Source organism: Ascaphus truei, chromosome 1 (assembly GCF_040206685.1).
Source record: "Ascaphus truei isolate aAscTru1 chromosome 1, aAscTru1.hap1, whole genome shotgun sequence".
NCBI classification, from domain to species: Eukaryota; Metazoa; Chordata; class Amphibia; order Anura; family Ascaphidae; genus Ascaphus; species Ascaphus truei.
The window spans coordinates 522584314-522597394 of record NC_134483.1 but is presented as its reverse complement, the minus strand read 5'-3'; the positions used below and the strand labels follow the sequence as shown (position 1 = coordinate 522597394).

The following is a 13081-nucleotide window of genomic DNA, read 5'->3' as shown; positions in this document are numbered from 1 at the left end:
TGTTGGTCTAGTTAAGCAAAAATGAAATGCTCTTTACAAAGTAATTTGTTGGTCATTTAACACAGATTTCTGTATTAAAGAAATACTAGCACAAAGGACATGTTTCAATGATAAAGGATAATAGGATAAAGAAAGCACAAATAAGTGATATATATATATATATAAATAAAATACACTTTAGTACTAGAGAGAAAATGTAACAATAGAGTTTAAAATTGGAACGATACAAGATTACCAGAGGCTCCTTATGCTGCAAATGTAACCGTTAGAGGTTCAACAACGTAGCCGTCCCCATTGAGGAAGGTAGAGGCAAAGCTGATGGGGAAGGCATCCGCTCACAGATCGCTTTAGGCAGCTCACGTTCCAGAGATGGGAGAAAAGTTTAAAAAAAAAAAAAAAGCTGTGTGTGCTGTGCACGCGCATAGCAAGTGAAACTTCTTTGACTTTTGTCACAGAAATTGTATTTGTGTTGGTGATGTTTTAATTAAAAATCAAAATACAATTCCTTGACAAAACACAAATAAATTTGACTGTGCGTGCTCGGCACACATTCCCTGTATTAGCTATTTGCACTAAGTGTGAATTACTCGTGTGCAGGTGACGGTGCGTGCAGGTGAAAGATGTGTTTTACAAATAGTCTCACCCTTTATATTCTGCATGAATACACCATGTTTGTAAAATTAGTACCATTATTATAGTGTCCTTTGCTCAAATAACTGTGCTCGCTCCTGCACTCAAGCACAGCACCACTGAGGTTGTATTAGTACTGTGACCACTGCATTTTACAATCGGATATATTGCTGACTTTGTATAGATCAGATATTTCCAGTACACAGAATAATGTTATATTTCATTTGGGTTGAGATTTGTCATACAGATACCTTGCTATTTCCTTAACCCTGAGTATTTACTAGCACTGAGATTTCCAGTGTTTAGTGTGAGTCAGCTTTTCAGTGTGTTCTGTTTTGACAGTCTTTCATTGTTCTGCTGAAGGCTCATGCCAGTCTGGATGGTTCCTTCAGTGCATATTAGCAGAGAGCACAGGACACCAGGAGCTGCATGCAGCTATATGTCACCATCAGAAGCAGCATCAGCAGCATTTGACACAGACAGTACCTTATTCATACACACACACAGGCACTGAACGGCTGGCTGCAAGGGCAGGGAATGCACATCCACTTCTGCCCTGTCCTGCTACTCGCTGCACACACAGAATCACTAGGACTATGCGGGGAGACCTCTGTAGCTCACAATTTCCACATGTTCCTCTCGCTTGTTTGTGCATGCAACGTCCCTTTCACTTCAACTAGAGACCGAGGGAAGCGTGTGAGAAGAGACAGCTATCGACCAGGTCCTTATTTATAGCCATCCATCTCTCGCAGTCTGTTACCATACATATCTATCTTCCCAACTCTGTCTCCTGTTCACCTTTTTTCTGTTGCCCGTATCTGTCTCGCTGTCAATCCCCCCTAACACAGTTAATCTCACTCGATGTTTTCAATGTGATGTCCCTCTCCCCAGCCTATTCTTCCTTTGGTGTCCTTTAATGTGGACATCGTTGCCAGGTCCGATCTCATCACTCACACTTAAAAATCGGTCCTCCCGCCCCCCTTCTCCCCATACCTCCTATCTTCCTGTCCATCGGCATGTCTGCGGGCAGGGAACGGCGCCGCTGCCAGCCGCTTCTGCGCATGCGTGGCTTTCCTCTGCGTTCCCATGACTACTGCGCATGCGCGGCATGGCAGCAGACATGTTGGGGGAACGGTGCCGCTGCTGCGCATGCACAGAAGTCCGTAAGCATCGCCATTAGTAGTGCGCATGCGCGGCATGGCAGCGAACGTGTGGGGGGAACGGCGGCCGTTAGGAGTGGCGCCGGCAGCGATATGTGACAGCAGTCGTGTGGGGGAAGCAGGGGGGGGGAGCCGTGACGTCACTTCCGTTTCACAGTTCGTCTCCATCTCTCCAGTTTTGCCCTATCAGAACTAGGTGCCACTAAAGAAGTTTCACTTCAAAAAAAAAAAAAAAAACACACTTTTGGCAACACTCCTTTTGGTGTTATTTTTCATTAACCACTTGGAGGACAAGGTGGAGTGGTGTTATATTCTATGCCTGCAACTTGCAGCTCCAGTGTGAGTTTTTGAACTTTTCACCGTGAAATCACGTGACTGCTGAAAACAGACCGGGAGCGGGTGCATTACCTCTCCGGCATCACGTGGAACCAGACATGGAGTGGATACTTACTCAAGCGAGCTGACTCAATCTCCCATCTCTGGAACGTGATCTGAGAGCGGGTGCCTTCCCCATCAGCGTTGCCTCTACCTTCCTCAATGGGGACGGCTACACTGTTGCCCTCTAACGGTTACATTTGCAGCATAAGGAGCCTCTGTTAATCTTGTATCGTTCCAATTTTAAAAACTCTATTGTTCAATTTTCTCTATAGGTAAGTGGTGTTTATGGTGCATCACCATAGATAGCTCATAATTGTATTGATAATCCTTTATACCATAGTTGGATCCAGGTTTAGGGACATAAGGTATAGTTCATAACCTCCCAGGGTGTGAAACCAGAGGCCTGGTGGTTCCCACGCGGGTACCCCAAAATAGGTCTCTTATTGATGGTATACAACACCCTGGGGAAACAACTCAGTTAGTCCAGTATTGGAGGGTAAAATAATAATGGGCATAAGCCCTTTACCTCCCTTGGTGGTGTCCTTGATGCGTGGATCCGTTCTTGCGTGCAGTCCTCTCAGGGTAAGCATAAACAGTGGAGGTGTAGAGGAGCACAGCAGCGTTTCTTGGCAGCATACCAGCTAGTGGATCGCCAAAATAAGGGTAACTCCAAGCAGGGATTAAGTATTAAAAGAGTACTTTAATGGTCAGTGCAAAACAAAACAAAACAATGGTAGGAGCGCACCTACGCGTTTCGTCCGTAAAGGACTTTCTCAAGGTGTAAAAACTTTGTTTTGTTTTGCACTGACCATTAAAGTACTCTTTTAATACTTAATCCCTGCTTGGAGTTACCCTTATTTTGGCGATCCACTAGCTGGTATGCTGCCAAGAAACGCTGCTGTGCTCCTCTACACCTCCACTGTTCAATTTTCTCTATAGTACTATAAAGTGTATTTTATATATGGCACTTATTTGTGCTCTCTTTATCCTACTGATATTATAAATCCTTTATTCAAACATGTCCTTTGCGCTAGTAGTTTTTCTTTAATCTTGCCCTTTGATGTCTTGAGCCATCTTTTTTACTTGCTGCATTTTTCATGTTTTGAACATCACTTGTTCTGACTACCCAGGTTATTTAGCGGTGGTAGATACCCAGCTGTCTTACAGCGCACCACACCTTTTTCCAATTACAGATTTCTGGAGCATGCACTCACCCTGTGGAATAATAATAATAATAATAATAATAATAATAATAATAATAATAATAATAATAATAATAATAATAATAATAATAATAATAATAATAATAATAATAATAATAATAATTATATATATATATATGATCATAGGAAGTCCCTAGGAGGTGACAAAGCAGACTTGCGCAAAAGAAATGGTAATGTACGATATTTTCCCAATTTTGCCTTGTCCGATGCCGACTAAAGGCTGCAACACAATGAACCAAATGGAATCCCTTCACAGCATTCCAGCCCCGTCTGGCAGCACATTAATGCAATATAAAGACACAACATTCTAGACAATACTGGGTATTTTTTGAAAAGTAGAACCCCATCTGGGCATGTATGCTTTCCATGATCGTGTAGCTAAATAAAAACCTGCCAAAACCCAATAGCCCTGAACATACACAAACAAGTACGGTTACATTACAATCTAGGGCAACACCCCGAGTACATAACGTGAGACCTCTTCACCTTCACATGGTTATCCACAGCTGCATAGCCTGCAAGTCTCTTTGCCTCTTCCGTCATTCTGCGGATGGTGGTGAGCAGCCTACGCTGGATCATACAGTGTCCAAAAAAGGGATCTGACGCAAAGTAGCTAGACCTGTTCAAAAGAAAGAAATGTTTTTACTAAAGGTCTTACGCATTGTAAGTATGAGAGATACTCTTGCCATTAGCAGCCAATTGCAATCTGTATGGCAACACACCTAGTACAGCGGCATGAAAAGACTGTTACAAGGAAACGCATGTAAACAAACGTACACACTATTCATTACTACGTGATTCAAAATCACATGAGGCATACAGGCCACACATCCTAATCACCAATACATTCAGTCCTGGGACACTGACAACTGTATTTCCGGTCCTAAAGTTGGTCCATTGTACTCCCTCTCACCTATCCTGACAGTGAAGAGCCCCCCACCTCTGTACACAGCCGCCCCCTCTACTGTTTTCACATTCCTGTGTTCTACTTAAGCACATTAACATTACAGAATTAAAGTGTTAATATCAGCGTCATCTTTCGCAACTAGAAATAAACTACCATCATCGGCTATAAAGATACCTGATGGTTATAATATGGTGCGTGTGCTTATCTACAGTACCTCTCCTACCACACTTTATACTCTGCCTGATACGAACTCTTATTTGTTACGACATGCATGTACCGAGTGACCACACACACCACCCACACACGTTAAGTCTGTACTGTTTATTCAGGCAAGTTGTTAGACGACAAGTACTCAGCTGCTGTTTTCTAACCTCTTCAGTTCCTGAGAGGCTTGCAACAGTGTCTTGGACAACACTGGCACTGAATTGGTTAAAGATCATAAATTCTCGTTATTTAAAGATCTTAAAAAGCGTTGGCGCAATAAGTCACAGATTCCTTGATCATTGCATGTAAAGAATGTTATCATGTAAAAGAAGGACTGTACCTTGAATAGAACTTCCCCCTAACACAATGCAAGTCAGAGGAACGTCTGCAGCAGGCATGGTTCCATTACCAGGGATAATAGTATCACCGCTATTGTAGTTCAGATAGCTTTTAAAGAGAAGATATTTCACAGAGGAGGCTTGTGAAGCAGAATCTTACTGCTCCAAGAAACAATTACAGTATCTTACCTCGTCCATACACAGGGCTCCCGGCAGCTATGGGGTTGAGATGAACCAATCACTACCGTGTCTGTTCCCCTTTCTCAAATCCTGTGCCTCTGCACAGAATTGCTTGCCATTATACTGATAACTCCCTACATGTGAGCAGGCTAGTTTCTCATATTAGCCGTATAAAAAACAGAGCCAGTTACCATCAATTGTACATTCTTTCTGAAATAGGAATGCAATCTAATGCAGAGAAGGAAAAAAATAAATGCTCAGACCAAGTAAAATAGGTTAAGTATTTTGATGGTAAGCAAGGAAAGAGATCCAACACTGAGGAATGCTCAAATCCACCGTCTCGCTTTCCTGCTGGAGGAGGCCCCCCTGGGCAAGTATTACCATGCAAAATGCAGTATCAACTGCTTCAATAACACGTGAACTCTTACATTTGTAAGGCTCTTTGAATTGCATACATAATTAGCGTACCACATGGATTTGCACAGAGAATCAGATGACCAAAATGGTTTGAACATGCATATTTAATGCATATGATAAGAAGCGTTTCCCTGGGATACACATTCCTGGAGTTAATAAATAGGACTTAAAAATACAGAGGGGTGGGGGGGGGGGGGGGAAAGGGTGGTCCCCAAATTTTGCTTTACTACTCTTGAAATTAAGTAGGGGGGGGTCCTTTTGGTTCTCCAAGTCAGGGTGCGCAAACTTTGTCTGCACCCCCTCCCCCCCGCCGGCGTTTTCTGACATCAGGTGAACCTGCGGCATCATTTCACAAAGCATCACCAGAAGCCATCAAGACAAGGTACAGTAAGTTACTTGAGACATCACGCACTCCACCGGCATTTAATTTAAATGTTGTGAGGAAGAGCCCGGGACCCCCCCCCCCCCTGAAAAATTCATGCCACCCAGTTTGCGCACCACCGATGCACCAAGTCATTCTGGAGCATGACTTTCCACATCCTCCTTACCAGTGCTGAAGTGGCCTACAACACAGCACAGAAGGTACATTTATTACAGAGCCTGCAACACCAGCATACAGGGACTAGAACGTATTATTGAGGCTAAAATATAGACAGGTCCTCAAAATGCAGTAATGCAACCCCTCACTGCAAGGGGGCCGGAGTCTACATGTAAAGAAGACTATCATTAAAGTGGCCCTTTAAGTGGCATGCACTGTGGAGTTTAATATACGTGGAACTAGAAGACAACACCTGTGAGGGTAGGGGTAGCCAGCCTCACAATGATTGGCTGCCCCAATACCCTGTGTAATGGCCGCCGCTGTGAGGCTCATTTTGGTCTGGATGTAATGTTGTGTAAGCCCTTCCAGAAAAGAGCTAATCACTGTATGATGTCTGGAAGAGGGGGGGAAGAAAAAAAAAAAGTGGCAGATAAATGCCAGGTCATGACAAAGGCTGGGAGTGGCCAAGTACCAGGATAATGGTGAGCGGGGAAGGGCTAGAAACTGAGGGGTCTACCCAGGAGGTGGTATGGGGCTGGCCAAGGGAACCATTGCCGGGACTCAGCCCTGTAGGCGTGATTCCCATTGGCTAGTTTGAATTTCCTGCTCGCCAGCAGCTCCCTCCTCAAGGGGCAGTCCAGAGTACCTAAACCAGCCTGCTCCTCTGATTGGCGCAGCCAAACGAGCACTTGTCCGCAGCCTCACGATCCAGGTTCTGATTGGCTGTCGGCTCCTGCTCCATGAAAAGTATAGCAGACTGAGGACTATGCAAGAAGAGTGGACAATCAAAACTAGAAGAGTTTGGGAGTTGGAGACACAGCTGGTGGGATTTTCAAAAGTGCTATTGCTCGAATAGCACAGAGAAGCCGGGTAAGACGACGTTCAAGGCAAGCCTATTGAAGCAGGTCCCTGCTCCTAGTTGAGGCTAGATTCTTGCCCCCAGTTGGAGAGTGTTTCATTTTTATTGTATTTTGTGTGTCTGCTGGCTTGCCAAAATAAATTTTAGTTTATTCAACTATTGTGTCTTGTCTGGTGATAGTGATTCCGGTGGTTTCGGTGTTAAACATTCTGCTCCCTCGTGACAACACCTGTTGGCCCTGAAGACTTAATATGAACTGCTTCGGAAAGGACGACATTTTCTTTCAATACTCAAGATTCAGCTCTTCACTCTAGGAGCACCTCCATTCATATATCGCATCTCACAACTTCATCTCAACTCACTGCCCAGTCCTCGCTCACCTCAACACTAGACTATCACTGCCATGCCTCACATACTACATACATCTATCTCTATATGCTCTGACCTCACGTCTTTTCAAAACAGGTTTCTTTCTACCAGCCTCGTTATTCATCTAACTATTCATTTATCTCCATCTCTCCTTCCTTCACCTCAGTTAACATGAATTCCACTCCTATCTGGACCCTCTGACAATACTCAACTATACCCACTGCACTAAAACACCCTTATAAATCCTCCCAATACATTTTCTTTCCATGCTTCTGGGGATCTCCACCAATCCTGGTCCCTGCCTTATTTCTACATGGGCTCATCCTCACCTCCCACAAACAACTTTTACTCCTTTTGGTGGCAACCCCCCTAACTTCATACCCATCACCCTCTCTCCTGTGCTCTTTGGAATGCTCGCTCCCTTTCCAATAAATTCATCTCTGTGCACTTCTTTTGCTCCTTTTTGCTATAACTGAGACTTGGCTCACTCAGTCTGACACTGCACTGGAAGCTGGCCTCTCCCACACGACATGCCCTGATGGCATGTGTGGAGTTGATTTCCCGTTACCGAACCCTTGCTATTCCTCCCTCCTTTGAGGCTCTGTCCAGTCCCCCCCCCCCCATGGTATAGTGTGGTGCAAACATGCTGGTAACAGGGGGCCCTGGGTCTCCCGCATGGTGGTATAGGGGAAGGACAGGACAGGCTTCTCGAGTCTTGCCCGAATAGTCCTCGCAGGTGCAGCGCCTCCATCTCGTACAGCCCCCAGTGTATGGGGAGAAGTCTCTGCAGAAGAATCTCGTTCCCCCTCCTCCCAATAGACTTCACTCTCAGGCAGGAGGTATAATAAAAAAGTGGGCTCTGTATTCAGCAGCCAGTGAACTTGTAGCTTGTAGGGTGTCCACCCTCAGGATGTCCCTGGACTCACTACCAGCCAAAGGGCAACAGGAGCAGTCCTTGCTTTTCCCTTATCCCCTGGTGGGATAAGAGGTAACGGTTTCCCACCACTCCCCTAAGGGAGGGCCCCAAACTGCCAGAGCCCCGACAGCTTGATTAGGGTAAACCAGCCCCTCTCACGGTAGAGGCAGAGTGCACTAAATCAGGAAGTACAATGCATAAAGTACAGATCCAGTAAGCACCACCCCTGTGCCTATGATCAGACAAGGCCTGATGACACTACCTTCTTTGAATAACTGCACTGCAATGAGTGGGGGAAACCCATGATTACTACTGGCAAACCTACCCTTACTAGGAATTATGCCAGGAGGAGGGCAGACCTATAGCCCAAAACCAATCAGGGCTACACATACAACGTTCCTCCACTCATCTGAATGCCCCTGGAAGAAATCTTACACTCTTGCAGACTTCCTTCACTACAAATTTATCCTATCCCGTTTCAACACTGCCCTCTGCCAAGCCAAACAAAACTACTTTTCTTCACTAATCAACATGCACAAATCTAACCGACGCCGACTTTTCCCTGTCTGACTCTACTCAGTCCACCATCTGCTACCCATTTTTATTCCTCCATCTCACGACTTTGAGGACTATAGTCAAGAAAAAAAAATAAAAAAGGGAAGCCATACATTAAGTTATCTGCTCTGTTTCCTCCTCCCATCCAACACATATTCCTAACTCTGCTCCTGCCTGCCGACTTTTTTTTCAGCTGCCAGAGGACGTGTTGCTGCTGATCTCTTCTCCCTGTACCACTTGCCCTCTTGACCCAATTCCCTCCCATCGCCTAAAACCTCTTGCTGCTACTCTACACTTACATTTTCAACTCCTCCTTCTACTCTGGCACTTTTAACTCCTCCTTAAAAAAAAAAAAAAAAGTCAACAGTTATACCACTACTCAAAAACAGCAAGCTTTATTCTACCCGTCACTAAAAGTATTGCCCTGTCTCCCTCTTGCATTTTGCCTCTAAACTCCATGAACACCTTGTATTCTCACATCTAGATGCTTTACAATGTGGCTTCTGCACTGCTCACTCCACTGAAAAAGTCCTCAGTAAAATAACTAATGACCTCTATGCTGACAAAAAGGTCACTACACTACTCATATTGCTCGACCTTTCTGCAGCCTTTGATACCGTGGACCACCCTCTTCTCCATACTCTTGGTATCTGTAACAAAGTTCTATTCTGTATCTCCTCTTAACTCTCCCATCGTACTTTCAGTGTCTACTTTATCAACACCTCCTCCAAATCACTGTGGGGGTACCACAGGGGACCTCTTCTCTTTACACTCCCTCTAGGTGACCTTATAACATCTCTTGGGTTCAAATATTACCTCTATGCTGATGACATTTACTTTTCAACCCAACCTTACACTTACTATACTGAATGCTCCTCTCTGCTATATCATCCTGGATGGCCCTCCACCAAATCAAACTTACCATGTCAAAAACAGAGCTCCTCATTTCTTCCCAAACCTGGTTCTACTACCTCCTTCTACATTACTGTTGTAAGCACTACCATATACCCAGTATCACAAGCATGCTGCCTTGGGTCACATTTGACTCTTCTGCCCCTCAGCTCTAATTTCTTGCTATACACCATCCAGACGTGTTCTGCTCAAGGATGGCTTCTTTCTACCCCTTTTGTATCTAAAGCCCTCCCCCGCCTTAAACTTCACAACCCTGGAATGCCTCCCCTCAATATATCATACTAGCACCCTCTCTATCCACCTTTAAGACCAATCTTAAAATCCAGCTCCTTAACAGAGCTACCTATGGGTAGCTCCATGGCCAATACTATACACATCATACATCAACCCTGGCCCCTTGCAGAGACACTTACCAGAACACCCTAGTGTCTCTGTACTTTCTGCCTCCTTACCAATTAAATTTGTAGGCTCTCCAGGGAACAGACTCCTTTTCCTAAATGTTAGTTTTGCCTGAAGCACTTATTAACATTAAGATAGATCTAGATATGTCACATGTATTACTACTGACAAGCACTATGTAAATTAATGGCACTATATAAAAAGATACGTGGAGACATTGTAAACTGTAAAGAATGTATATGGTCATATGTTGCAGGCTCCTTTAGTAAATAGGATTTAAACTGACATACTACCAAAAAAGAGTTGCAACTATAAACAATAGATATATACTGAAGATATGCACATACACAATTAAGTGTGTAGGTTATTGCTCTGCAATGCATTACTGCCCTCTTCAGAAACACAGGGCATAATTAAATAGTTATACATATAAAAGCAAAATACAGCCTTACAATTGTAGTAGTATAACAGCAAGCTTATGTGCATCTGTGTGTATATTTGTACACATGATTTTGCATTAACAAATCTGTGTTCATCACTAGAACAGCATGAGTCAGTTTGTTGTGTTTGCAATATGTGCATCACTGTGTACTAATGGATTTGTGCAGCAGGGTGCACCTGGGAATCAGATGATAGGGATACCATTAAACTGTGCTTACAAATTAATTGTCCTTATAAAAGAGCGAGAAGCACTGCAGGTTCAAATTTATATATTAAAAAAAATGGTTTTATTTGCTTAAACACAATTCACAGATGTAGCAGACATTATTACCGCAGAAAATAACACAGAAATACAGGCGTTTTAAAGATGTATGGCCATTGTTTTCAATTGAGCCACTGCATTGGAGTTAAATATCACTGTAGCATTAACAAAAGACATTAACAAGGGCAATACCACCTGCTACATCTGTATATCAGTAACGAAACCCAACAACTGCACTAGCAAACAAACCATTCATACTCACTGTGACTGTCTCTGCAACTTCCCCCAATGTGTCTATACTCTGTGCTGCATGGTCCCTTCCCAGTAATGCAGTGGGGCACAGTGACATCACTTTTATGGGCGGGGAGAGCTGTGACTGTTATGGGAGGGGAATACATTAAAGAGACAGTGAGCCTTTAGTCTCTGCTGATCAGGTCACAATTACTTTTCCATGCAGTCTTTTCAATAGCAGATACGTTTACTATAACAGGTCTAGAATCACTGTATTTTCTCATGAGGGTTCAAAGTAGGGGGGCGTACATACTACTTATACTTTTTAACTTACAACCCCAGAGTACAACTAATAATAATAATAATATTTTTTTTATATAGCGCTTACAGGGGCTTATGCAGAGAGGCACGTTAAGGTCAAAATCGTCAGGTTTGCGCCAAAAATGTCTGCATTGAAAGAGATAGTGGCGAGAATTTGGCGGGGCTATTCAAATTCGCCAGACGTGTGGCGAGAAGCGTGATCTCGCCACTGCGAAAAACGCAAGATTCCAGTAGCTCCGATGCGCATGAACGCGCCAATCGGAGCTACTAAATGGCGCGTTTAATGGAAATTTTGCCCGCCAACAAAAGTTTGCTGTATTATGGGCTAATACCGCGCGGCTCAGAATTAATTAACTAATTAGCCATTTCCTGCACACCGCGCTACCGGAGTTCCCTGCATACCACAACTATAAATTCCAATCCTGTGGCGAATTTAAGCAGTACCTCTCTGCATAAGCCCCACAGTGTTTCATACTTCAAAATATGTCTAAAATCCTTCAGAATTTAGAATAAAAATACTGATTTCAAAAATCACAATGAAAAATACCAGAGTGTTTAATGTGCAGGTAAGAAATCGCACCTTAATTTTGAAACAATCTGCAGTGATTCAAAGGTTTCATTGATATTTGTTTAGAGTATCTGGGCCGTATACATCAAGCTGCAGTAACCGAAAAGTGAGGTATTAGCGCCCCAAAAAGTGCCTTATTTTCATCATTCAATACATTAAAGTTGCACGGCCAAAAAGAAAGCACTTTTTTTCGGACCTGTTAAAAGCATCGGACCTGAGAGGGAAAGAGGGATAATACCGCATTTTTAGGTAAAAACTGCCATACATCAAGTTCAGATATTTATTGAACCGGGATAACTGGCAGAAATACCGCAAATAATTTATCACCTACTCCAGGCTGGAGTTAGCCCTGTCTTTCCTATGTATACACTACCGACACACTTTATTGAAGTGTGGTCGGTACCGCAAGCCGGGAAATCTCCCGGCTTGCTAGTGGCCGCCCCTCGGCGTGCCGCGCGTCATAGACGCGCGGTCACGCGTCATCGGGAGCGTGCGCCCCCTGCACGCGTGTCCAGGGGCTCCCCGAGGGAGCCCTGGTGTCCCGCGATCGCGGGACAGCGGCAGGGGGTTCCGGGGGACCCGGCGGACCCGGCAGCGGTAGGGAGAGCGCCCCGATCGGAGGGCGCTCTTCCGCTGCTTCGGCGCGCGCCCGTCACACTCGGGCGCGCGCCAGGCTACTGCTGCGGCACAGAACGGGCAAATGCTCGAATAAACTGTGCCGCAGCAGTATAAATGGCCAATATACTAGCCATTATATACATAGGCAAGATAAGCAAAACCAACCTACAGTAGATGATAACATATATTTATGTACATTGCAGTACATACAGTTGTAGCCCCGGTGCCCTCCATGCTCCGGAGATCCCCCTCCCGAGGTGCCGTGCGGTTGCGGGTGCCGCCGGAGGCAGTGGCGGACCCGCCGGCATAACGCGAGGGTGGGGGCCAGTGCAGGGAGCACTCGGCGTCCCTGGAGTTCCGGCGGTCAGGCCCCGGCTCGGGGGTTGCCGGGGACGCGTGCGGGTCACAGGGCTCCCGGCGCTCCCAAAGCCGGGCGGCGAGTGTGCCGTCAGTTCTTAGTGGCTCGCGCATGCGCAGAAGTTACCCCAGAGCCAGGGAGAAGTAGCGCGAGGGGGAGGATAGCAGTGAGAGAGTCACAGCAGTCCCAGATAGGTCACGCATGCGCAGGACAGAGCCAAGAAAGCCCATGAAACCCTAGCCTACCAGGGAAGGCTCTGAGCAGGGACTACGAGTCCCATGAGCCTCTGTATGCCCC

The 13081-nt window shown here is 45.1% G+C and overlaps 1 protein-coding gene across 3 annotated transcripts in view; it reads right to left on the bottom strand.

Moving 5' to 3' along the window:
• The window catches only part of RPIA (ribose 5-phosphate isomerase A), a 28453-nt gene extending 17399 nt beyond the window's left edge, over positions 1-11054 (bottom strand). The window contains exons 1-2 of one of the 3 annotated variants that reach the window (XM_075572004.1): positions 10951-11054; positions 3878-4010 (exon numbers count right to left, since the gene is read on the bottom strand). In XM_075572004.1, the coding sequence (XP_075428119.1) occupies positions 3878-3970 (93 nt within the window). In that variant the 5' untranslated portion in view covers positions 3971-4010; positions 10951-11054. Of the gene's footprint in view, positions 1-3877; positions 4011-4842; positions 4977-5029; positions 5130-10950 lie in introns of those variants that run through there. The other 2 variants (XM_075572021.1, XM_075572013.1) reach the window with 2 other exon arrangements.
• Positions 11055-13081: the final 2027 nt, after the last annotated feature.